This window comes from Oncorhynchus kisutch, linkage group LG4, assembly GCF_002021735.2.
Source record: "Oncorhynchus kisutch isolate 150728-3 linkage group LG4, Okis_V2, whole genome shotgun sequence".
In the NCBI taxonomy this organism is placed as follows: domain Eukaryota; kingdom Metazoa; phylum Chordata; class Actinopteri; order Salmoniformes; family Salmonidae; genus Oncorhynchus; species Oncorhynchus kisutch.
The window spans coordinates 46881567-46909121 of NC_034177.2; the positions used below are offsets into that span (position 1 = coordinate 46881567).

General features: G+C 43.9%; 1 protein-coding gene across 2 annotated transcripts; it reads left to right on the forward strand.

Annotated features, from left to right (window-relative positions):
• Positions 1-2972: 2972 nt before the first annotated feature.
• LOC109889610 (retinoblastoma-like protein 2) lies at positions 2973-27159 on the forward strand. Of its 2 annotated transcripts, none has more exons than XM_020481172.2 (21): positions 2973-3348; positions 4696-4826; positions 6807-7007; positions 7231-7295; positions 8648-8776; positions 10229-10389; positions 10815-10879; positions 11198-11369; positions 11557-11720; positions 13094-13310; positions 14122-14259; positions 17027-17191; positions 17387-17498; positions 17644-17889; positions 18058-18320; positions 19368-19544; positions 20022-20093; positions 25358-25457; positions 25585-25841; positions 26171-26344; positions 26519-27159. In XM_020481172.2, exons 1-21 carry the CDS (start codon positions 3211-3213, stop codon positions 26684-26686), a joined length of 3315 nt encoding a protein of 1104 aa, XP_020336761.1. In that variant the 5' UTR covers positions 2973-3210; the 3' UTR covers positions 26687-27159. The 2 variants fall into 2 exon arrangements, with proteins under 2 accessions (XP_020336761.1, XP_020336760.1); XM_020481171.2 differs by having other exon boundaries at positions 2974-3348; positions 26165-26344.
• Positions 27160-27555: the final 396 nt, after the last annotated feature.

Consider the following 27555-nt stretch of genomic DNA (forward strand, 5'->3'; position numbering starts at 1 on the left):
TCCTAAACAAACATAATAATTAATAATAAGGCAGATAGCCTAGTGGTTAGTGTGTTGGACTAGTAACAGAAATGTGGAAGATGGAAATGGAAATCCCGAGCTGACAAGGTAAAAAATCTAGTCCTGAACGAGGCAGTTAACCCACTGTTCCTAGGCCGTCTTTGAAAATAAGAATGTTCTTAACTGACTTGCCTAGTTAAATAAAACTAAAAGAAAAAATCCAAGTTGAAGTGCCTTTTTGTTTTTCATTTTAGTTCAAGTAGTGCCATATTGTTTAAAATCCTTTAAATTAGGTTTTGAATTAGAACCATTTGCGAATATGAAATGTACCTAATACCTCCGACCTGACGATCACTGACGTCATCATGATTCGACCTTGTTCTTTTCCGAGTTTACAGTTGTCATGAAAGCATCATAAATGCAGAGAATGACAGATTTATGACAAAGTTTGATGGCAAAATTTGTCCACGGAGGTCCGCGGCGCCACTTTCCTGTTCAAGTTAGCACAGCACAACAAGGTGTGTCCAAAAATGCATTGTATGAAGCTGCATAAATGATGTAATATGCCAGGGAGATACAGTTGAAGTCTGATGTTTACATACATTTAAGTTTCAGTCATTAAAACTCGTTTTCCAACCACTCCACAAATTTCTTGATATAGTTAGGACATCTACTTTGTGCATGACACAATTAATTATTTTAACAATTGTTTACAGACAGAATATTTAACTTACAATTCAAGGTATCACAATTCCAGTGGGTCAGAAGTTTACATACACTAAGTTGACTGTGCCTTTAAACAGCTTGGAAAATTCCAGAAAATGTCAGAAATTATGTCAGAAGCTTCTGATAGGCTAATTGACATCATTTGAGTCTATTGGAGGTGTACCTGTGGATGTATTTCAAGGCCTACCTTCAAACTCAGTGCCTCTTTGCTTGACATCATGGGAAAATCAAAAGAAATCAGCCAAGACCTCAGAAAAAAGTCTGGTTCAGCCTTGGGAGCAATTTCCAAACACCTGAAGGTACCACGTTAACCTGTACAAACAATAGTACGCAAGTATAAACACCATGGGACCATGCAGCCGTCATACAGTTTAGGAAGGACACGCGTTCTGTCTCCTAGAAATGAACGTACTTTGGTGCGAAAAGTGCAAATCAATTCCAAAACGACAGCAAAGGACCATGTGAAGATATTGGAGGAAACAGGTACAAAAGTATCTATATCCACAGTAAAACGAGTCCTATATCGACATAACCTGAAAGGCCGCTCAGCAAGGAATAAGCCACTGCTCCAAAATCACCATAAAAAGCCAGACTGATGATGATGATGAAAAAAAAAATAGAACTGTTTGGCCATAATGTCCATCGTTATGTTTGAAGGAAAAGGGGGAGGCTTGCAAGCTGAAGAACACCATCCCAACTGTGAAGCACGGGGGTGGCAGCATCATGTTGTGGGGGTGCTTTGCTGCAGGAGGGACTGGTGCACTTCACAAAATAGATGGCTTTTGAGGCAGGAAAATTATGTGGATATATTGAAGCAACATCTCAAGAAGTTAAAACCTGGTCGCAAATGAGTCTTCCAAATGAACAATGACCCCAAGCATACTTCCAAAGTTGTGGCAAAATGCCTTAAGGGCAACAATGTCAATGTATTGGAGTGGCCATCACAAAGCCCTGACCTCAGTCCCATAAAAAGTTTCTGGGCAGAACTGAAAAAGCGTGTGCGAGCACGGAGGCCTACAAACCTGACTCAGTTACACCAGCTCTGGGGCCAAAATGGGGCCAAAATTCACCCAAATTATTGTGCGAAGCTTGTGCGAAGCTTCTGACCCGCTGGGAATGTGATGAAAGAAATAAAAGCTGAAATAAATAATTATCTCTACTATTATTCTGACATTTCACATTCTTAAAATAAAGTGGTGATCCTAACTGACCTAAAACAGGGAATTTTTACTAGGATTAAATGTCAGGAATTGTGAAAAACTGAGTTTAAATGTATTTGGCTAAGGTGTATGTAAACTTCCGACTTCAACTGTATACTGTAGCTAAGAAAGTAATGCTAAGTGTATGTTGTGTAGTAAACTGTTAGTAGCCTCACCCTAATAATTTGGTCCTTTTCCCCTCCTAATTTTGCCTACTGTTCTGACTTGGTGGTGCACATGTAGCCTATAGCCTGTTTTAGAGAAATGTAATCATTGAATATTGTAAGAGCTTTCATTGTCTGCTTATATACCCCCTTTATTTATCCTACGGTTCTGACTTGGTGTACAGGAAGAATACTGTAAGAATGTTCCATGTTCTGAATTCTGTCACAGTTTGTTTCAAAAGTGCTTAACAAATAGTTATATTTACTATGTCCGTCCTAGCTCGCTCATTAATGTCTTCATCGAAATTATGTATTGCCTCGTCTCCTTATGCCATATTTTCTACATCTCAATTGTCAGTAGAAACCACATTTGTTTAAGCAAGTCAGCCATATCAGCTATGTTTTTTTAAAGGGCAGTAAATGAGGCTGAATGAACTGTTTAGCTGCCAGACAAGGCAAGGCAGTGGTAGGGTGTTGGATTGCTGTTGGGACTCTGCCGTTGGGACAGCTTTATGTAGGGCCTAACAGTCTGTGGGTACCGTTTGTCACCGTTATAGGGCAATTCATGTATTGTTTAGTGTTGTGTGGTGTAATGGCTTTGCTGGCATGCGTCTAAAAATATATATTTTTTGCGCCACCAAGATGTACATGCTAAAATCGCCAGTGGTTTGGTTTACGTTGTTGAACATGGCATGAATGATTAAACAATCTCACAAAAAAACTGGTATGAATGATATAATCAGCCGGAAGTATTATTGTATTGAATGACTGGTATTCATCCATTAAAGGTTGGAAACGCATTTTTTGTGGGCGGAAACCCCCAGTACGGTTGATATCGTATTCACCAAGTAAATACCGTCAACAATGTCACGTTTTCTATCGCTCATGTACTCTACGCAAGTCTTTTCCGTAATCTGCTACGCAAAATAGTAGCTTTCACTCAAAGGACATTTAAATGGCTACACTGTATAGCACACACTGTATATTGGATCGCACAATACGAATAGTAACATTGTTTATATGTACGTTGTAACAAACCGCGCTTGAGTCGACTCTGCTTTGCAACTGCGTTGTAATTTGGACCCGAATCTATTTGCTGTGTACCCTTTGGAACAGTCAAAATGAACGAGGAGGAAGACTTTTTGCAGAAAACAAGGCAGGGGTTTGAAGATCTCTGTCGAGCTTTGAATATGGACGAGGAGGCGAGCAACGAAGCATGGAAGAGCTATGAAAACATAAGCAAAAATTACACATTAGAGGTAAATATGTTTTGCTTTGTATATTGTACAGTAATATACATTTAGCCATTTTGGCAACCGGTTTACCACAGGCTTCACTTGCAGAATAGCATTGCCTCTACCTTTCACGACCGACATTTTACGTCGTCTCATTTCATATTTAAAGACGCAGCTTGTATTACGTTTGTAGTTTTACATAAATATTTGATATAAAACTCCATTATTTGTGATATTTTTCTGTGGAAAGGGGAGGAGTTTACCGGTCTGAATTTACCGGTCTGTGTCAGTTTTAGAGGCGGACCAATCTCATGGTTTAGAATAGGACAAGGTTAACTGGGGTCAGAGGTTCTCAACCTTTTTCCCCCCAGGGTGCCCTTTTTCACATTTAAAAAATGTCACTACAACATTTTGTTTATCGAGATACCTTATACTAAATACACCACCAGCTTGATTTTTTAAATTTTATTTGAGGGACCAAGGAAAAGGGTTTTGTTTTTGAAGCTAATTTCCTGCAAACTACATAGTTTAACAAGACATCATGACATCTTTTAGGTTGGCTCTTTATTTAGGTAGGCTCTTTAATGATGCTTACTGTAAATAAACTCTAGACCCTATTTCCCCAAATGTTATTCCGCTACCAAATATGTTTATTAAGATTATTTATATGAACCCTCTATTTAATGATGCATATCCTCTTTTAAATAAAGTTAATTGATCAATTGATAGCGACTGAGTCACACATTGTACAAGATTGCTTCCCATGCAAAGTCCCATTTCTTTGACTCCTTGACTTTAGAAGGTTGTTGCTCAGCTTCTGAATGTCATTGAGACAAATATATTCCCCCATGTGCATTAGAGTCAAGTCTTCCTCTGTCATTTTACCTCTTGTTTTTAGCTTAAAGCATCGTAGATTTATTATTTATTATTTTTAGATCAGTATAAAAACAAACAAAAAATTGGGGGACGCACCCTCTAAGTTGGCAACCCCTGGTCTAGAAAAGGGGGCACTGCTCTTTGGTCCTAACACTGAATGATCCAGTTTACTTGATTTTTAAAAATTTAAATATGGTATAGTTATGAATATCAGGGTTGTTATAATAAAGTCTGCATTGTGCATGTGCCTTATTCACAAACCTTTCCTCATAAGGGTTAGCCATCTGCTGTATCTGTGTATGGTTTATTTGGAGGTGGTTTGACAGAAAATTAGGAATAGGGATTACAGAAGAAACCACTAGAGGGGAGAATTTCTAACATGGCCTATCTCCTCTCTGGCCCCACCAGCTCTGGTATCCTTAATAGTGAGATAGAGCCTGGGACAGAAAAAGTAACCCCCCCCCCCCTCTCTTTCTCCATTCCCCTTTCTTACAGGGCAGTGAGCTACACTGGTTAGCCTGTGCTCTCTATGTGGCCTGCAGGACAGCCATACCAACGGTGGGTAAGGGCACCGCGGAGGGAAACTATGTCTCTCTGACCAGGATCCTCAGCTGTTCAGAACAAAGGTGCGTATGCCCAGGCACTAGTCCCTATGGATACATAGGATACAGATACAGATTAAGCCTAATCCTAGACAAATAAAGCATGTTCAATGGAAATTATACATAAAACCGGCCTCTTAGTCTAGGACTAGGCTTAATCTGTGTCCAGGAAACTGGCCCTAAATGTGCCCCACTTCATATATACAAAAAAGTATTTAGTCAGCCACCAATTGTGCAAGTTCTCCCACTTAAAAAGATGAGAGAGGCCTGTAATTTATATTATAGGTACACTTCAACTATGACAGACAAAATGAAAAAAAAAATCCAGAAAATCACATTGTAGGATTTTTAATGAATATATTTGCAAATTATGATGGAAAATACAAACAAGCAAGATTTCTGGCTCTCACAGACCTGTAACCTCTTCTTTAAGAGGCTCCTCTGTCCTCCACTCGTTACCTGTATTAATGGCACTTGTTTGAACTTGTTATCAGTATAAAAGACACCTGTCCACAACCTCAAACAGTCACACTCCAAACTCCACTATGGCCAAGACCAAAGAGCTGTCAAAGGACACCAGAAACAAAATTGTAGACCTGCACAAGGCTGGGAAGACTGAATCTACAATAGGTAAGCAGCTTGGTTTGAAGAAATCAACTGTGGGAGCAATTATTAGGAAATGGAAGACATACAAGACCACTGATAATCTCCCTCGATCTGGGGCTCCACGCAAGATCTCACCCGTGGGGTCAAAATGATCACAAGAATGGTGAGCAAAAATCCCAGAACCACACGGGGGGACCTAGTGAATGACCTGCAGAGAGCTGGGACCAAAGTAACAAAGCCTACCATCAGTAACACACTACGCCGCCAGGGACTCAAATCCTGCAGTGCCAGACGTGTCCCCCTGCTTAAGCCAGTACATGTCCAGGCCCGTCTGAAGTTTGCTAGAGAGCATTTGGATGATCCAGAAGAAGATTGGGAGAATGTCATATGGTCAGATGAAACCAAAATATAACTTTTTGGTAAAAACTCAACTTGTTGTGTTTGGAGGACAAAGAATGCTGAGTTGCATCCAAAGAACACCATACCTACTGTGAAGCATGGGGGTGGAAACATCATGCTTTGGGCTGTTTTTCTGCAAAGGGACCAGGACGACTGATCCGTGTAAAGGAAAGAATGAATGGGGCCATGTATCGTGAGATTTTGAGTGAAAACCTCCTTCCATCAGCAAGGGCATTGAAGATGAAACGTGGCTGGGTCTTTCAGCATGACAATGATCCCAAACACACTGCCCGGGCAACGAAGGAGTGGCTTCGTAAGAAGCATTTCAAGGTCCTGGAGTGGCCTAGCCAGTCTCCAGATCTCAACCCCATAGAAAATCTTTGGAGGGAGTTGAAAGTCCGTGTTGCCCAGCAACAGCCCCCAAACATCACTGCTCTAGAGGAGATCTGCATGGAGGAATGGGCCAAAATACCAGCAACAGTGTGTGAAAACCTTGTGAAGACTTACAGAAAATGTTTGACCTCTGTCATTGCCAACAAAGGGTATATAACAAAGTATTGAGAAACTTTTGTTATTGACCAAATACTTATTTTCCACCATAATTTGCAAATAAATTCATTAAAAATGCTACAATGTGATTTTCTGGATTTTTTTTTCTCATTTTGTCTGTCATAGTTGAAGTGTACCTATGATGAAAATTACAGGCCTCTCTCATCTTTTTAAGTGGGAGAACTTGCTCAGTTGGTGGCTGACAAAATACTTTTTTGCCCCACTGTAACTTACTAAAGGACTTTCACACAAAGTCCTCCATAGATTTGCATAGCAGTCCATATGGTTTCTTGCTTATTTCTCAGATTCTGATTCCAACCTGGTTATTTGTGTAATGCTGAACAAGGACCCACACATCTACTAACAACATAACTGTCCTATGTAATATATAATTTATTGAACTGGAAAATACTGTCAATTCTCAAAGAGTTGCCCTGTTTCTGATTGCAGCCTCATTGAGTTCTTTAACAAGATGAAGAAATGGCAGGACATGGCAAGTCTGCCCCAAGACTTTTGCCAGAGCACGGAGAAGCTGGAGAGGAATTTCACAATTTCCGCCGTCATCTTCAAGAAATATATCCCCATATTCAAAGCCATCTTTAAGGCACCCTCTGACGACCCACCCAGAGTCCACAGGAGCCGCAAACAGAGGTGAGATAGTTGTTGATACTGTAGCTCGCTATGAAGTTCTGACAAATCACTATTTTCTACAATAGTTTGACTACTGTAAGTTGCTCTGGATAAGATCATCTGCTAAATGGCTAGAATGTACAAATGGAATTGTTTCCATCCTGGTGCCAGCCAGATCGTGAGATCTCTGAGCACAGCGGTCAGACTCCTTGACCAGACTGACCGCCGACTTATTCTGATTTAGGCGCCATCCCTGCACCGTCGCTGAAGTCTTCAACTTCTGCTGGATTCTGTTTGTCAACGCTAAAGGTGAGTACTTCTGTTTCGTTCATGGCAAAAGACAGGAAAAGAGGGGGAGGGCAGAGGGGAAAGGACTAGGGATCAGTGGGGTCCTGAGAAAAGGATAGTTCGAAGGCTATGTGAAGTGATCACTATTTGGTTACTCACAAAGTATAACTGACAAGGGCTAGCTACTCTACTTGGGCACTGGGCATGCCAAGGACTGCACTGAGTTGTTGGCATCAGCAGGAGAACAGAGGCCAGGGCAAATAGATGTCATTTTTATAGCTCCTTAATCCTTAATAAGAACTCAAAAGACACGCACGCACGCACACACACAACCAGATCAGTCCCCTCCTGTGCTCCCTGTTCACCCACGTCACTGGTTGGTATGGCAACTGCTCGGCGTCTGACCGCAAGTTGCTACAGAGGGTAGTGCGTACGGCCCAGTATATCACTGGGGCCGAACTTCCTGCCATCCATGACCTCTATACCAGTTGGTATCAGAGGAAGGCTCTGAAACTTGTCAAAGACTGCAGGCACCCAAGTCATAGACTGTTCCCTCTTCTACCACACGTCAAGTGGGTACCGGAGCACCAAGTCTGTGACCAAAAGGCTCCTGAACAGCTTCTACCCCCAAGCCATAAGACTGCTGAACAGTTAATCAAATTGCCACCAAGACTATTTACATTGCCCCCTTTGATTATTTATTTATTTATCTTCATTATTTTGCACTGACATCCTTGCACTGGCTCTATGTACACTCACTAGACTCTACACTCTTAGAAGAAAATGTGCTATCTAGAACCTTAAAGGGTTCTTCGGCTGTCCCCGTAGGAGAACCCTTTGAATAAATATGTTTGGTTACAGGTTAAACCCTTTTGGTTACAGGTAGAACCCTAGTGGGTTACATGTAGAACCCTGTCCCCAGAGGGTTCTACATGGAACCCAAATGAGTTCTACCTGAACCAAAAAGGGTTCTGCCTGGAACCAAAAAAGGGTTATTCTATGGGGACTACCGAAGAACTCTTTTGGAACCCTTTTTTCTAAGTGTCCTCACACATACTACACTGAATATGATTTGATTTGACTAGTTTTGTTAATTGAATTAGGCGAAAGGTGACTTTGGTAAGTATACTGTGATATCCATTGTTCTTTGGACGTAGTTGAAATAATCAAAATCGAGGTTTGAGGCTACCAGCACTACTCTGCTGTCAACACGAGACATCTCTATCTTTCAGATCAATTCATTTCAACAAGCTTTATTGTTAGGACCAGATCATTGTGCCAAACTATCTTTGTGTCTTAGAAAAGCAGTGTAAAATCCTACTTATTATTATTATGATTATTTCAATGTCTCTTCTCTCTCCCTCCCCTGCCAGGAAACTTCCCTATGATCAGTGATGACCTGGTGAACTCATACCACCTGCTGCTGTGTGCTCTGGACCTGGTTTTCTCCAACGCTCTGCTGTGTAACACCAGGAAGGAGCTGCTCAACCCCAACTTCAAAGGTGACCTCCCGGCCCAAACCGATATCCCCTCCCTATCCTACCATCTCTCACCCCCTATGCATACAGTACATTCGGAAAGTATTCCTACCCCTTGGCTTTTTCCACATTTTGTTACGTTATCAATCTACACACAATACCCCATAATGACGAAGTGATAATAGGTTTTTAGATTTAAAAAAAAACATTTATTATTATTATTTTTTAAATACCTTATTTACATAAGTATTCAGACTCTTTGCTATGAGACTAGAAAATGAGCTCAGGGTCATCCTGTTTCTATTGATCATCCTTAAGATGTTTCTACAACTTGATTGGAGTCCACCTGTGGTGAATTCAATTGATTGGACATGATTTGGTAAGGCACACACCTGTCTATATAAGGTCCCACAGTTGACAGTACATGTCAGAGCAATAACCAAGCCATAAGGTCGAAGGAATTGTCCGTAGAGTTCCTAGACAGGATTGTGTCGAGGCACAGATCTGGGAAGGGTACCAAAAATTTCTGCAGCATTGAACGTCCCTAAGAACACATTGGCCTCCATCATTCTTAAATTGCAGAAGTTTGGAACCACCAAGACTCTTCCTAGAGCTGGCCGCCTGGCCAAACTGCGCAATCGGGGGAGAAGGGCTTTGGTCAGGGAAGTGACCAAGAACCCGTTGGTCACTCTGGCAGAGCTCCAGAGTTCCTCTGTGGAGATGGGAGAACCTTCCAGAAGGACAGCCATCACTGCAGCACCCCACCAATCAGGACAAGTCTCTGAATGTCCTTGAGTTGCCCAGCCAGAGCCCGGACTTGAACCCAATCAAACATCTCTGGAGAGATGAGAGATCCACCCCGACAGAGCTTGAGAGGATCTGCAGAGAAGAATGGGAGAAACTCCCCAAATACAAGTGTGCCAAGCTTGTAGCATCATACCCAAGAAGACTCATGGCTGTAATTGCTGCCAAAGGTGCTTCAACAAAGTGCAGAGTAAAGGGTCTGAAAACTCATGTAAATCTGATATTTCAGTTTAAAATGTATTACATTTGAAAAAATGGCAAAAAAAACGTTTTTTGTTTTGTCATTATGGGGTATTGTGTGTAGATTTATGGGGGGGGGATAAGAATAAGGTTGTAACGTCTGGCTGTGTGTGTGTCTGGTTGTGTGTGTGTAGAATAAGGCTGTAACGTAACAAAATGTGGAAAAAGTCAAGGGGTCTGGATACTTTCCGAATGCACTGAATATACCCTCCCTATCTTCCTATAGATAACAACATTCATAGTATCCAACCAGTATCCGTGCATGTGTACGTGTGTGCAGGCATGCATGCATACATGTGTGGTTACTCACATGATCCGTATGTAGAGTATGTTCAATCTCTGTGGTCCTTTTCCGTGTTACTGCATAGTTACTGTAATACCTTATCACTTGCATCTAATGCAGGAAGCTGCTATGTCTCGTCTGATCTACAGGCCTTCCTGAGGACTTCAACAGTAAGGACTACAAGCCTACTGCGGGGCCTTACTGCTTCATAGAACAGCTGTGTGAACTGCATGATGGCCTGGTGCTGGAGGCCAAGGGGGTCAAGGAACACTTCTGGAAACCGTTCATCAAGAGGCTCTTCCATAAGAAGGTTAGGCACACACACCTCAGTCCTACACACACACACACACACACACACACACACACACACACACACACACACACACACACACACACACACACACACACACACACACCTCAGTCCTACACACACACACACCTCAGTCCTACACACACACACACACACACACACCTCAGTCCTACACACACACACACACACACACCTCAGTCCTACACACACACACACACACACACACACCTCAGTCCTACACACACACACACACACACACACACACCTCAGTCCTACACACACACACACACACCTCAGTCCTACACACACACACACACACACACCTCAGTCCTACACACACACACCTCAGTCCTACACACACACACCGTAGTCCTACACAATCTACTTGTCTGCCTTGTCTCATGGATTTTCTGTGTCATCAACAGATTCTCAAAGGGAAAGAAGATAGCTTGACTGGCTTCTTCGATCCTATGAATTTTGGAGACAGTTTGTAAGTCAATCCTTATCTTGTCTCTCTTCACAGAGCAGATATTGATAGTCTTCTGAGTAATATTCAACGTTTCATATACACTGGGTGTACAAAACATTAAGAACACCTGCTCTTTCCATGAAATAGACTGACCAGCTGAAAGCCATGATCCTTTATTGATGTCACTTAAATCCACTTCAATCAGTGTAGATGAAGGGAAGATAGGTTAAAGAATGATTTTTAAGCCTGGAGACAATTGAGACGAATTTAGGCTGTTCTGTTCTGTGTTCCTAGTGTTCGGTATACTCAGTGTATTTGTGTATGTGTGTGTTTGTCTAGTGCGTCCATGGGGCGTGTGTACGAGGAGCATGTTCTAGCCACAGGGGGTCTGGATGAGAGGATCTTCCTGGGAGAGGGGGCCAATGAAGACATTGGCACACCAGGCCCCTGTCTCTGTGTGGGAGTAAAGAACCAGGACGCCTCCGCATACAGACTCTACAGCAGTCTGACTGTAAGACGCACACACACACACATTATTATACTATTATTATACATTATTGCTTGTTATATATGAAACGTGCTGCTGTTATTATGATTACTGTAACACATAAACGCACGTGCACGTCTTGTGTCTGAGTTTGGATTCAATGAAAATGTACAGTAATCCCTTTGCTATGTCCCCTTGGTGTGTCCTGTAGGCCTCGGCCTTGAAGGTGTCTACTCCCCTGACGGGTCTTAAGTATGTCCAGGACAACTGTCTGGGCACGCCGGTATCTACAGCCATGCAGAGTGTTGGCCGACTCCACAGCCTGCTCACAGGACTCAAACACCGCCCCAGTGGCAGACTCACAGACTTACTGAGGTATTGTACACAATACAAATAATAAAATATATTCTAAGCTGCACACAACCACACCAGTGGCCCAGAACATTTTTAATGGGGTGGCCAAGGTGGAGCACAGACCCAGTTTTGTGGGGCCAAAACATTTTTAACCTTAATCGAAGCAAGGTGGATTAAAAAAAAATATATATATAATTCTGATGGTTCAGCGCATGAAATGCTTCAGCTTAGGTTTGGTACATTTCCCTGTTCAATAAATCATAAATCAATTAAACCAAAAGCCTTGTTACAGTGTTTGCATTCAAGGTTGTGATTTTATATAAGGGTATTAGCATACCGTAGTAAATTCTCTTGAAAGTGGCATCCAAAGTGCTTATTATACCGTGACATTTAGGGGGTCTCTATTTTTTTTAACAGGACCTCCTATGTGTGTACTTTGTTTTTGATGGACTTCATGGTAAAGACATGTAATTTAACTGTAAAAATGTGTTACCTTTTAATGTGTCATGAACACAACCAGTTTTCCCCCGACTGTCTTAACAAATCACTTCAAAATGTAGGTTACCTATGCACTTTCGTCTACTCCAAAATAAGTCTAGCATCCGAACAGTGCACTGTGCACCCACCACTTGAATGGAAAGGGACATCCTATTACAAACACCATCAGTATAATGACATTCAGCCTATAAAGTGGTGTGTATTCATGGATGCCAAAGGAAGCCAGGCGTCCCCCAAAAATGTTACAATAAAAAAATCTAACCTTTTTCTAATGCGATTTCTCATTTGTGTCTATCCATGTTTCATCATTCTCCTTCGATTTGCAAGAGGCTGAGTCTAATTCAACAGAGAAAGCATCCAAGCGAGGCAAACAGCACCCCTCCATCTTAGTATCTGTAGCCCATGTATCTGATGCTGTCTGGTCAAAAATAATATGACATGTCATACTCTTTTTGGCCAGATGGCATCAGATACATGAGCTACACATACAAAGACAGAGGGGCGCTGTTTGCCCCTGCTCGTATTGTATTCTTTCTCCGGTGAGATTGATGAGTCTTGCTGAAGGTGTGCATCTTTGTCAAAATTATCAATATATTCAGAGACAACCTAACTCAAAATCTCTGGAGGGGCCACTTGGGTGGCCAGTCAGATTCCACATTCTGTGTGTGTGTGAACCACATACAGATTGTTATTATTTAGTGTTTTATGTATTGGAAAGGCCTTACCTTTTCAAATACTCACCCATCCTTATATTGTTACCACACGGAAGAGTTCAGTTGTCTATTTTCATTTCAGGTTGTTAGTATTTGAGCCATGAAAGGTGTTATAACAGTGTAAGGGGTGTAAGTATGAGTTTGGAGGGTGATTTATCAGTAACTGTCTCTGTCTTGTTCCAGGGCGTGTGCCAGAGACCCAAGTGAGACCATCTCCACTAGGCTGAAGGACATGTGCCAGGTCTATTGTCAGCACTTTGAGGGCAAAGGGGAGGAGAACGCAGGACTGGGGAAAGACATCGCAGTGAAGTACTTCCGCCTGGCGGAGGCGCTCTACTATAAAACCCTGGAGGCCGTCATTGACCAGGAGAAGGAGAGACTGGGCGACACGGACCTCTCTGTGAGTCCCACCTGCGCTGCCCTGCTAGCTCAGCTCAGTTTGCTGTAGCTAACTAGAAATTGCACACACATTTCCCATTGACGTCAAAGCATGATTTATGCAAAGGTCCAAGTTACGGTATTGTATTTTCAGAGTGTACAAAACATTGGGAACACCTGCTCTTTCCATGACAGACTGACCAGTTGAATCCAGGGGAAAGCTATGATCCCTTATTGATGTCACCTGTTAAATCCACTTCATTCAGTGTAGATGAAGGTGAGGAGACAGGTTAAAGAAGGATTTTTAAGCCTTGAGACAATTGAGACATGGATTGTGTATGTGTGCCATTCAAAGGGGGAAGGAGCAAGACAAAATATTTCAGTGCCCTTGAATGGGGTATAGTAGTAGGTGCCAGGCGCACCGGTATGAGTATGTCAAGAACTGCAACGCTGCTGAGTTTTTCACGCTCAACAGTTTCCCGAGTGTATCATGAATGGTCCACCACCCAAAGGACAACCAGCCAACTTGACACAACTGTGGGAAGCATTGGAGCCAACATGGGCCAGCATCCCTGTGGAGCGCTTTAGACACCTTGTAGAGTCCATACCCAAACGAATTGAGGCTGTTCTCAAGGCAAAACGGGGTGCAACTCAATATTTGGAAGGTGTTCCTAATGTTTTGTATACAGTATATGTTTAAATTGGGCTCTATGTTGAGATATTGCATGTTATGACACTTTCATCTCTGCCAGTCCTGCTTGTAAAATATGGAAAATAATTTGTTCTCTATGGTGGATGAGCAATAAACCCTTTGTTCTGTTGTGTGTCCTTAGGGTATTCTGGAGCAGGATGTGTTCCAGCGCTCTCTGCTGGCCTGCTGTCTAGAGATTGTCATTTTCTCCTACCGACCCCCAGGAGACTTCCCACGAGTCATACACATCTTCCAGCTCCCCGCATACCACTTCTACAAGGTACATGCTTGTACTTATATCTGTATTGTGTGTTTGTATGTGTGATTGTCCTAGTCACGAGAGTGTGTGTTAGTCATGAGTGTGTTTTATTTATTTGATTTATTTCACCCTTATTTAACCAGGTAGGCTAGTTGAGAACAAGTTCTCATTTGCAACTGCTACCTGGCCAAGATAAAGCATAGCACTTCGACACATACATCCACACAGAGTTACATATGGAATAAACAAAACATAGTCAATAATACAGTAGAACAAAAGAAAACCAAAAGGCTATATACAGTGAGTGCAAATGAGGTAAGATAAGGGAGTTAAGGCAATAAATAGGCCATGGTGGCGAAGTAATTACAATATAGCAATTACACACTGGAATGGTAGATGTGCAGAAGATGAATGTGCAAGTAGAGATACTGGGGTGCAAAGGAGCAAGATAAATAAATACAGTATGGGGATGAGGTAGGTAGATAGATAGATGGGCTATGTACAGGTGCAGTGATCTGTGAGCTGCTCTGACAGCTGGTGCTTAAAGCTAGTGAGGGAGATATGAGTCTCCAGCTTCAGAGATTTTTGCAGTTCGTTCCAGTCATTGGCAGCAGAGAACTGGAAGGAAAGACGACCAAAGGAGGAATTGGCTTTGGGGGTGACCAGTGAGATATACCTGCTGGAGCTCGTGCTAAGAGTGGGTGCTGCTATGGTGACCAGTGAGCTGAGAATAGGCGGGGCTTTACCTAGCAGAGACTTGTAGATAACCTGCAGCCAGTGGGTTTGGCGATGAGTATGAAGCGAGGGCCAACCAACGAGAGCGAACAGGTCGCAATGGTGGGTAGTGTATGGGGCTTTGGTGACAAAACTGATGGCACTGTGATAGACTGCATCCAGTTTGTTGAGTAGAGTGTTGGAGGCTATTTTATAGATGACATCACCGAAGTCAAGGATTGGTAGGATGGTCAGTTTTACGAGGGTATGTTTGGCAGCATGAGTGAAGGATGCTTTGTTGTGATATAGGAAGCCGATTCTAGACTTAATTTTGGATTGGAGATGCTTAATGTGAGTCTGGAAGGAGAGTTTACAGTCTAACCAGACATCTAGGTATTTGTAGTTGTCCACATATTCTAAGTCAGAGCTGTCCAGAGTAGTGATGCTGGACGGGCGAGCAGGTGCGGGCAGTGATCGGTTGAAGACCATGCATTTAGTTTTACTTGCATTTAAGAGCAGTTGGAGGCCACGGAAGGAGAGTTGTATGGCATTGAAGCTCGCCTGGAGGTTAGTTAACATTGTGTCCAAAGAGGGGCCAGAAGTATACAGAATGGTGTCGTCTGCGTAGAGGTGTATCAGAAAATCACCAGCAGCAAGAGCAACATCATTGATGTATACAGAGAAGAGAGTCGGCTCGAGGATTGAACCCTGTGGCACCCCCATAGAGACTGCCAAAGGTCTGGACAACAGGCCCTCCGATTTGACACACTGAACTCTGTCTGAGAAGTCGTTGGTAAACCAGGCGAGGCAATCATTTGAGAAACCAAGGCTGTTTAGTCTGCCAATAAGAATGTGGTGATTGACAAAGTCGAAAGCCTTGGCCAGGTCGATGAATACGGCTGCACAGTAATGTCTCTTATCGATGGCGGTTATGATGTCGTTTAGAACCTTGAGCGTGGCTGAGGTGCACCCATGACCAGCTCTGAAACCAGATTGCATAGCGGAGAAGGTATGGTGGGATTCGAAATGGTCGGTAATCTGTTTGTTAACTTGGCTTTCGAAGACCTTATAAAGACAGGGTAGGATAGATATAGGTCTGTAGCAGTTTGGGTCTAGTGTGTCACCCCCTTTAAAGAGGGGGATGACCGCGGCAGCTTTCCAATCTTTAGGAATCTCAGACGATACGAAAGAGAGGTTGAACAGGCTAGTAATAGGGGTTGCAACAATTTCGGCAGATAATTTTAGAAAGATAGGGTCCAGATTGTCTAGCCCGGCTGATTTGTAGGGGTCCAGTTTTTCTTTCAGAACATCAGCTATCTGGATTTGGGTGAAGGAGAAATGGTGGGGGCTTTGGCGGACTGCTGTGGAGGGTGCCGGGCAGTTGACCGGGGTAGGGGTAGCCAGGTGGAAAGTATGGCCAGCCGTAGAGAAATGCTTATTGGAATTCTCAATTATAGTGGATTTATCGGTGGTGACAGTGTTTCCTTGCCTCAGAGCAGTGGGCAGCTGGGAGGAGGTATTCTTATTCTCCATGGACTTTGCAGTGTCCCAGAAATTTTTTGAGTTAGTACTACAGGAAGCAAATTTCTGTTTGAAAAAGCTAGCCTTAGCTTTCCTAACTGCCTGTGTATATTTGTTCCCAACTTCCCTGAAAAGTTGCATATCACGGGGGCTGTTCGATGCTAATGCAGAACGCCACAGGATGTTTTTGTGCTGGTCAAGGGCAGTCAGGTCTGGAGTGAACCAAGGACTATATCTATTTCTAGTTCTAAATGTTTTGAACGGGGCATGCTTATTTAAGATGGTGAGGAAGGCACTTTTAAAAGAATAGCCAGGGATGAGGTCAATGTCATTCCAGGATATCCCGGCCTGGTCGATTAGAAAGGCCTGCTCGCAGAAGTGTTTTAGGGAGCGTTTGACAGTGATGAGGGGTGGTTCGTTTGGTCGCAGACCCATTACGGATGCAGGCTATGTGTGTGACTAGACAGTATGTAACTTTCTCCCCTTTTTGTGTGTGTTTGTGCATGCGCGCTTCCGTGCGTGCGTTCATGCATATCTGTGTAATATATCTCAGGTGATTGAGGTGCTGGTACGGGCAGAGCAGGGCTTGTTCAGGGAGGTAGTGAAGCATCTCAACCAGGTGGAGGAGCAGGTCCTGGAGAGCCTGGCCTGGAGGGGGGGATCCCCGCTGTGGGACAGCGTCAGGGAGGCCAAGAACCAGCCACCAGCTTGCCAGGAGGTAGGACATCCACAGCACCCCTCCTTATCCCCACCCTACTCATCACATGCACAGCTAAGAAAATGGTGCCAAGTTTCACTTCTCGCACACATGCCGAATCATTTGGCCCCCAAGTAACTCTGAAATCAATGTCTTGAAAAAGGTGGACTGGACGGAAATCAGAACAAAATAACAATCTTTCTCATTGATGTTCAGGTGATGCCACCGCAGCACCTGGAGGATGGGAATGGAGACAGCAGTGCTGGCAGTGCCCCTCTCTTCCCTAACAACCATGGCACTGACCTAAGCACCAACAGTGGTGGGAAAGGTTAGTCATTTAGCTTGTTAGCTAGTCAGGAGGTCAATTTGTCTGTCAGTTGTGCAATAACTCATTCAAATAGTCAGTCAGTCAACAGGTTGTAGTCAGTTGGTTACCTCCTCCCTCCCCCTCTCCTCTCCCCACTTCGCCCCAGGTGTTTCTCCCTCTCCCACCACCCTGTTGGACCGCTACAGCTCCCCGCCCACGGGCTCGGCCAGGAGACGGCTGTTTGTGGACGCTTCCTTCGATACCCCATCGGACCCCTCCTCCACCACCACCACCGTCAGGACCTCCCAGGCCATCGTCACCACCACCATCCCTGCTGGACAGACAGTGGTCACTATGGCAACGGCCACGGTTACCGCTAACAATGGACAGACGGTCACCATACCTGTGCAAGGTGACGTTTGCAGATTCATTACTGTACAGTATGACACTATGGTTTTCTGTACACCTTTGCCCCTACTGCCAACTGATACTGTATATGACTCCTATATGCATTGTATAGTGGGGTTTCTGACTGATGCAGGTTATTAATGAGAAATCTCATGCCCTCTGACCTCTGCAGGAATAGCCAATGAGAATGGGGGCATCACCTTCATCCCTGTCCAGGTGAGTGTGACGGGACAAGGCACGGCCATGCTCCAGCCCCTGTCTGCCCAGTCCCTGACTGGCACTTTGACCAGCCAACCACAGACCACCACCACCCTGAACAGTCCTGCCCCACAGGGCAGCCCCGCCACCAGTAAACCAATCAAGAAGCTGGCAGCCCAGGTCCTGTCCACTAACAAGCCTCAGAAAAAGGGTTCCCTCTCGCTGTTCTTCCGCAAGGTAAGGGCACACAAACATATTCTCCATTTGTCACTGAATTTAAAGGGATAGTTCAGGCACGTTAGAAATATAACTCATCTCATCTTTTGGATAGGGAGGAAGTATTCTGAACAAAAATATAAACGCAACATGTAAAATGTTGGTCCCATGTTTCAAGAGCTGGAATAAAAGGTCCCAGAAATGTTCCATGTGCACAGAAAGCTTATTTCTCTCAAATTTTTGTGCACATATTTGTTTAAACCCCTGTTAGTGAGCATTTCTCCTTTGCCAAGATAATCCATTCACCTGACAGGTGTGGCATATCAAGAAGCTGATTAAACAGCATGATCGTTACACATGTGCACCTTGTACTGAGTTTTGTCACAACACAATGCCGCAGATGTCTCAAGTTGAGGGAGCATGCAATTGACATGCTGACTGCAGGAATGTCCACCAGAGCTGTTGCCAGAAAATTGAATGTTCATTTCTCTACCACAAGCCGCCTCCAACAGTGTTTTAGAGAATTTGGCAGTACGTCCAACTGACCTCACAACTGCAGACCACATGTAACCACGCCAGCATAGGACCTCTACGTCCGGCTTCTTCACCTACAGGATCGTCGACAGCTGATGATACTGAGGAGTATTTCTGTCTGTAATAAAACCCTTTTGTGGGTTAAAACTTATTCTGATTGGCTGGGCCTGGCTCCCAAGTGGGTGTGCCTATCCCCTCCCAGGCCCACCCATGGCTGCACCCCTTTCCAGTCATGTGAAATCCATATATTAGGGCCCAATTAATTTATTTCAATTGACTGATTTCCTTATGTGAACTGTAACTCAGTAAAATCTTTGAAATTGTTGCATGTTGCGTCTCAAATTTTTGTTCAGAATAGTTTAAATCCATCCTAGTATTCTGTTTCTGCCCTCTGTGCCATATGCGGACAGTTTCAACCCTACCTTTTAAGAACCCCACAACTGTAGCATTTCATACCATGAATGATGGATTTTTGCTTGAGTTCAAAGACTTAAACCCTGGTACTGTTTTGTGCCTGCTCTGTACCACCAACAGGTATACCACATGGCCAGTGTGCGTCTGAGAGACTTGTGTGCCAAGCTGGACATCTCTAGTGAGCTGAGGAGGAAGATCTGGACGTGTTTTGAGTATTCCCTGGTGCAATGCACAGAGCTCATGATGGACCGACACCTAGACCAGCTCCTCATGTGTGCAGTTTACGTCATGACCAAGGTAGGGTTAGAGTGTGTGTGTGGGGGGTGGGATGTCAGTCCCTCCAGGATTTCATTGAACTTTGTTTGTGATCGTTGCGGGCCAAAATGCTTGATTTTGCTGCGGCAATGTGAAAGGATTTTGTCACGAAAATGCACTGACGAGGGAAACATTTGTTGACGTGTTGCTTGATTGAACCATTTATGCGGTAAAAGTGTTGTGATTGGTTAAAATTGCGAGCCCTCTTTTTGTAGTGTGGTGATCTGACAGTTATATGCGATAATATTGCGATGATTTGACTGTTTTATGTAGTAATAGTGTGGCGATTGGTCAAAATTGCGCAGAATCGCAAAATCCTGGACGGATTGGGATTGTTTGTGTGGGAAGCGGGATATGGATGTGCGTGCGTGCGTGCATGGTGTGTATAAACTGTGGGTGTGTAAGGTCGCAGGAAGTGTGTGTAGCATGCTGTGTATATGTGTTTCTACTGTTGTGCAGGTGACCAAAGAGGACAAGTCTTTCCAGAACATCATGAAGTGCTACCGCTCTCAGCCCCAGGCCAGCAGCAGCGTGAGTACTGTTAGTAGGGCCTTATGCAAAGATGTACAGTGCATTTGGAAAGTATTCAGACACGTATGTGTGTATATATACGTACCAGTCAAAAGGTTGGACACACCTACTCATTCATCCCCTCCGACGAATAATGGCGCCGGAAGGAATGGCTGCCTAACTAACTGTGCTATTTTTAAAATGTTTTTGTTGTCTTGTTTGTAACTTTTTTTTTAATTATTATTTTGTACATAATGTTGCTGCTACCGTCTTCTATGACCGAAATGAGCTTCTGGACATCAGAACAGCGATTACTCACCTCGAACTGGACAAAGATTTTTTCTTTAATGAGTCGGAGGCGAAGGATATACTGCTTTCTCAAGAACAGACCCAAACTCCCGACATTTGCGTGAAGAAAAGATGGAGAAAAAGGGGGTCGGGCTGCCTTCTGATAATTCGTAGGCAAATGAGTAAACTTCCGCTACCGTCTGTACTTTTGGCCAACATGCAATCGCTGGAAAATAAAATGGATGATCTACGATTTAAGAATATCCTACCAACGGGACATAAACTGTAATATCTTATGTTTCACCGAGTTGTGGCTGAACGACGACACAGACACTATAGAGCTGGCTGGGTATTCCTAACAGCGGCAGGACTGAGAAGCTACGTCTATTAAGACGAGGGCAGGGGTGTGTGTCTGTTTGTAAATAACAGCTGGTGTGCGATTTCTAATATTAAAGAAGTCTCAAGGTATTACACGCCTGAGGTAGAGTACCTCATGATAAGCTGTAGACCACACTAGCAAGAGACTTCTCATCTATATTATTCATAGCTGTCTATTTACCACCACAAACCGATGCTGGCACTAAGACCGCACTCAACGAGCTGTATAAGGCCATAAGCAAACAGGCGCTCCTCGTGGCTGGGGACCTTAATGCAGGCAAACTTATCCAGTTTACCAAATTTCTACCAGCATGTTACGTGCAACCAGAGGGGGAAAAAAACTCTAAACCACCATTATTCCACACACAGAGACGCATACAAAGCTCTCCCTCGCCCTCCTTTTGCCAAATCTGAACATAATTCTATCCTTCTGATTCCTGCTTACAAGCAAAAACTAAAACAGGAAGTACCAGTGACTCTCTCAATACGGAAGTGGTCAGATGACGCAGATGCTACAGGACTGTTTTGCTAGCACAGACTGGAATATCTTCCGGGATTCATCCAATGGCATTGAGGAGTATACCACCTCAGTCACCTGCTTCATCAATAAGTGCATCGACAATGTCGTCCCAACAGTGACCGTACGTACATATCCTAACCAGAAGCCATGGATTACAGGCAACATCCGCTTCGAGCTAAAGGCTAGTGTGGGACACTAATCCCGCTACGCCCTCAGACAAGGAACGGGACACTAATCAGGGCGCTTATAAGAAATCCCGTTACGCCCTCAGACGAACTATCAAACAGGCAAATCACCAATACATTGAATCCTACTACACCGGCTCTGACGCTCGTCGGATGTGGCAGGGCTTGAAAACTATTACAGACTACAATGGGAAACCCAGCCACGAGCTGCCCAGTGACAGAAGTCTACCAGATGAGCTAAATTGCATTTTTAGCTCGCTTTGAGGCAAGCAACACTGAACCATACATGAGAGCACCAGCCGTTCTGGACAATTGTGTGATCACGCTCTCGATAGTCGATGAGAGCAAGACGTTTAAATAGGTCAACATTCACAAAGTCGCAGGGCCAGACAGATTACTAGGACGTGTAGTCAAAGCATGCGCGGACCAACTGGCAAGTGTCTTCACTGACATTTTCAATCTCTCCCTGACTGAGTCTGTAATACCTACATGTTTCAAGCAGATCACTATAGTCCGTGCTTTGTCTCCTCCTGTACTCCCTGTTCCAGCATGGCCAAACACGACTCCAACACCATCATTAAGTTTGCTGACGACACAACAGTGGTCACCTGATCACCGACAATGATGAGACAGCCTATAGGGGGAGGTCAGAGACCTGACAGTGTGGTGCCAGGACAACAACCTCTCCCTCAATATGATCAAGACAAAGGAGCTGGAAAAGGAAACAGGAAAAGGCGGGCCGAACAAGCCCCCATTATCATCGATGGGGCTGTAGTGGAGCGGGTCGAGAGTTTCAAGTTCCTTGGTGTCCACATCACCAATGAACTATCATGGTCCAAAGGTGAAGAGGGCACGAGAACACCTTTTACCCCTCAGAAGATAATTGGCATGGGTCCCCAGATCCTCCAAAATATCTACAGCTGCACCATCAAGAGCATCCTGACTGGTTGCATCCCTGCCTGGTATGGCATCTGCTCTGCATCTGACCATACATAGGGTGCTAACAGAGGCTAGTGCCTACGGCCCAATACATCACTGGGGCCAAGCTTCCTACAATCCAGGACCTCTATACTAGGCGGTGTCAGAGGAAGGCCCAAAAAATTGTCAAAGACTCCAGTCACCCAGGTCATAGACTGTTCTCTCTGCTACCGCACGGCAAGCGGTACCGGAGCGCCAAGTCTAGGACCAAAAGGCTCCTTAACAGATTCTATCCCAAGGCATTAGACCGCTGAACAATTACTCAAATGGCCACCCGGACTATTTACATTGACACGCCCCCCCCTTTGTTTTTACACTGCTGCTACTTGCTGTTTATTATCTATGCATAGTCACTTTACCCCTACCTGCATGTACAAAATAACTTGACTAACCTGTACCCCCGCACATTGACTCGGTACCGGTACCCCCTGTATATCGCCTCGTTATTTTGTAGTACTTTTTATTTTTACTTTATTTAGTAAATATTTTCTTAACTTTTTCTTGAACTGCATTGTTGGTTAAGGGATTGCAAGTAAGCATTTCACTGTTTTATTTGGAGCATGTGACAAATAACATGGGATTTGATTTGACGTGTTCTTTATTATTACTATTTTCTACATTGTAGAATAGTAGTGAAGACATCAAAACTATTAAATAACACACATGGAATCATGTAGTAACCAAAAAAATATATATTCTCGATTTTAGATCCTTCAAAGTAGCCACCCTTTGCCTTGATGACAGCTTTGCACACTCTTGGCATTCTCTCAACCGGCATCATGAGGTAGTCACTTGGATTGCATTTCAATTAACAGGTGTGCCTTGTTAAAAGTTAATTTGTGGAATTTCTTTCCTTCTTAATGCGTTTGAGCCAATCAGTTGTTGTGACAAGGTAGGGGTGGTATACAGAAGATGGTCTTTTACCAAATAGGGCTAAGTCCATATTATGGCAAGAACAGTTCAACAACATGTTTTTGGTTACTACATGATTCAATGTGTTATTTCATAGTTTTGATGTGTTTACTATTATTCTACAATTTAGAACACAGTAAAAGTAAAGTAAAAAACCCTTGAATGAGTAGGTGTCCAAACTTTATATATGTGTGTGTTTACCTCACATATAATTTTAAAGTATGTATTAAGGTGTCTGTAATAGAATGAACTTGGCAAAAACAAATGTAGACATTAATAAAGGCAGTTCTATAGCTTCCAAAATATTTTTGACAATGGTGTGGGAGTGGCAAGATGGAGGTGTGTTGGCATCAACACAGCGCCCCCTATCAGTCATCTAGTGTATAGCTCTTATGGCTAGGGCCAGGAGATTTTCCTGACCTGACCAGGAAAAACTTCAAGCCCTCGTCTGAGGCAAAAGTACTGTGACAGCGTCACTGTTTCTTCCCCCTTTGGACCCTGGATTATGTTCACAAATAGTGCTAATGCTGTCAAGGAACCACTCAGAGGTGGCACCACAGGTCCCAGAGTTGTGTGGCATTTTTTTGTTATATCTAGGGCCCTTGGTTTTTCCTGATCTGGTAGCCTAACCAGGTAGAACTCTGGACCTTACATTGTATGACGTGATTAATCTGTTGTAAAATGGTTTAATACGGGCTATGATGGATCAGAGTTTTTCCATTAAGGTCACATGGTTTTAAAAATACTCCTGGAACAACTCCTGGCTTCGGAGTGGATGAAAACCCTGTCAAACTGCAGCAACCTTGAACCTGTTCATATGAATTATATTTTAAAGAAGGACAAGGGGGGGAGGGGTTCTTATATGCAGACAGTGAAAACAACATGATTGGAAAATAAAACTCACAGTGCTGAGCTTGCTTTATGCAGGTTTGCATCGTAAATCCTGCCCTATGCAACTGTAGGCCAAGTAAGAAATGTTCTCAGACTGTCATAGTAGGCTAGGCTATAGACCATTTTCCAGTACACGACACACCGACGTCCCAAACTCCTGCGCACGACTCTTGGTGGCAGTAAGAAAGCCATCGCCATCTGTGCCCATTCAACATAGCCTAGATTTAAGTTTTTATTACTTCTCATACACTTACAATGATGTTTTGATTCTTGCTTGAACAGTCGCTAAGATTATAGTTGGTTGTGATCTTTGCAAAATAACTAGTTTGGATGCAGCAGTTGAAAGCTAGAATGCTAATGCCCATTGATATATGCTTAAGCAAAAGCTAGCCAAAGAGCCATTTTACTGGTTGAAGTGTTAAAAAAAAAAAAAGAAAGTATAATGCAGTTGATTTACAATGATGACACAAATATTATATTAGGCAGGACATTCAATCAAGCCTTAAAATCCAATTATGATCCAAAAGTAGTGTGAAATGCACTCATAATCAACACGTAAATAGAGGCTTCTTTTGCTGGCGTTCTATTAGAACTCCCCCTTGTTCTGCCACCATCTTGCACGCATCGCCCTCATGCTGGAATGTTTGCAAAAACAGAAAGGGGTCTATGCAGCTGCTGTTGTTAGTAGCCTACAGTTGATTAGACTGAAAAATGGTCTCCTTTCTATGTAATACAGCGTGTCAGATCGCTAATGTTTAGGTGTATAGGCTGCTACATTTATGTAAGAGTTTCTGCTTGTGTCTGTCAGGGTTGATGCTTGCTAAATAAATACCGGAGGAAAGTGGAGAGAGCGCCTTGAGTGTTGTTCCCGGCCCGGCGTGACCTGCGATTTCCATGAATCTGATTGGGCAAGACACGCAAAGAGCCTACAGCAGCACTCCGATGTGAAGGACAAATAAATTGTGTGCAAATGTACAAATCATGAGGCAAATCGGTCCAAAAAACAGCACTTTTCCTCCTTCTTTAATGCTTTGCGTCGATGTATTAAACTGATTGAAAAGTGCAAATTACACCTCACCACACGTTTTCCGGCAGCCTTGGAACCATTGGTTGTGTGTGATTTTCTTTACCAGGTCTACCGGAGTGTGTTGATCTCTGGGAAGAAGAAACGTCTCTCGGGCAGCAGTGTGGGAAACACACAGAGCTCTCCCACAGACAACAGGCAGAAGCAGGGTAAGAACACACACACACATACACTGTGTTAGATCTGGGTTACATGTTGAGACGCAATCTCTTTCCTGGACCTCTTCTCCCCTCCCTCGGTCTATTTCCCCCCTCCCTCACTCTTTACCCCCTTCAGGGAGTGGAGACAGCAGCCCGGTGCCCATGTGTTCCACCAGCACCCTACCTGCCTCGCAGCCTGGCAGCATTCCATCCACCCCCACCCTGGCCCCCTCCACCTCCTCATCCCTCCCTCCCTCCCAGGAGCAGGATAAGGAGGGGGGAGTGGTGGGGGAGGAGGAGCGAGGAGACCTCATCCACTTCTACAACCGGGTCTACATCAAGCAGATGCGTCACTTTGCCCTCCGCTACTCGCCCAGCTCGCCCTCTGCAGGGGTGAGTGAGTGAGAGGGAGGGAGCGGGTGGGGGGAGCTTGGGACGGGGGTTGCAAGGGAGGAAATGAGAGAAAGATAGGAAAGGGAGAGATGAAAGAGGAGAAAAGGTAGGAGTTTTGTTTACAAACTTAGAAGAAAAGAGAATCCCGCACACTGCTCTTGCTAGTATCTTTACAAACTTCACTCTGTTCTGCAAACCTATTGGTTAAAAGCAAGAGAGGATAGAGGTAGAGAGTGAGGGATGGAGAGGAAAATGACATTAACAAATGTAATGTATGTTTTGAATAGGTATCTGCCTATGCTCTTATAATGTTTTTGTGACAGGTACAGTCTCCTCCCCTGTGCCCGTACCCCTCCCTGAGGACCAGCTCCCCTCGCAGGGTCCTTCTGTCCCACAACCACTCGATCTACATCTCCCCCCACAAGACTACTGGAAGCCCCCCCACCCCCTCCACAACCGCACGGGACAAGATCTTCTACTACATCTGCAGCAGCCCATCCAACGTGAGTCACAAGTACATACACATACTCATGCACACAATGTATGCTGGTTAACGTTGATTCAGCACAGTACTTTTCAAACCCTGACAGTGAGTCTTTAATCATACCATACCTGACGTGTGATGATGATGAACCCCCCCTGACCTGTGTCTATGATTTCTATCTCTGTCTGTGCAGCGCCTGGCGGAGATCAACAGTATGATCCGCACCGGGGAGACGCCCACCAAGAAGCGCAGCATGCAGCTTGAGGAAGAGCCATCGCCCAAGAGGGTGTGTCCGGACAACCAAACGGCCCTGCTCCGCAGATTACAGGACGTGGCCAACGACCGTAGCTCCTCCCACTGAGGCAGGACACAACCCCTTCAGACCACACCACAGGCTGAAGTCGCTAGTCACTAGATGGTCATGATAGAAAGGAACATTTTGGCAAGATAATAAATATCAACATTTTATGAGCATATATTTGTTTTTCATTTAGGGGTAAGGACAGGCGTAAGGTTAGTTGTTAGTGTTCATGGTCAGTGGTTGGTAGTTCTTATGATTTGTGTCTAGAAAGTACCATACTTCTGTCCATGGCCAGATTGTGATGAACGACTCAATTATTTTATCACCATGGCAATAAGACTAGTTGGTTGTTTTAGCAACAAAACCGATGCGTGCGCGATTATGGTGCAGAACAGACGGGGTTGGCTTAATTGTTGACATGTCAACTATATTTCGTCTCCAATGTTTATTGAAAACATATATACAATTGAAGTCGGAAGTTTACATAAACTTAGGTTGGAGTCATTAGAACTCGTTTTTCAACCACTCCACAAATTTATTGTTAACAAACTATAGTTATGGCAAGTCGGTTAGGACATCTACTTTGTGCATGACACAAGTAATTTTTCCAACAATTGTTTATAGACAGATTATTTCACTTATAATTCACTGTATCACAATTCCAGTGGGTCAGAAGTTTACATACAATAAGTTGACTGTGCCTTTAAACAGCTGTGCCTTTAAACAGCTTACCTGTGGATGTATTTCAAGGCCTACCTTCAAACTCAGTGCCTCTTTGCTTGACATCATGGGAAAATGAAAATAAATCAGTCAAGACCTCAGATAATAAATTGTAGACCTCCACAAGTCTGGTTCATCCTTGGGAGTAATTTCCAAATGCCTGAAGGTACCACGCTCATCTGTACAAGCAATAGTACGCAAGTATAAAC

Excerpts from the sequence above, each read along its gene's own strand:
- LOC109889610 (XM_020481171.2), top strand. The coding sequence starts at position 3,211 with ATGAACGAGGAGGAAGACTTTTTGCAGAAAACAAGGCAGGGGTTTGAA. Across the intron at positions 19,545-20,021 it reads CAGTTTACGTCATGACCAAG|GTGACCAAAGAGGACAAGTC; the intron begins GTAGGGTTAGAG and ends ACTGTTGTGCAG. Across the intron at positions 25,842-26,164 it reads CCAGCTCGCCCTCTGCAGGG|GTACAGTCTCCTCCCCTGTG; the intron begins GTGAGTGAGTGA and ends TTTTTGTGACAG.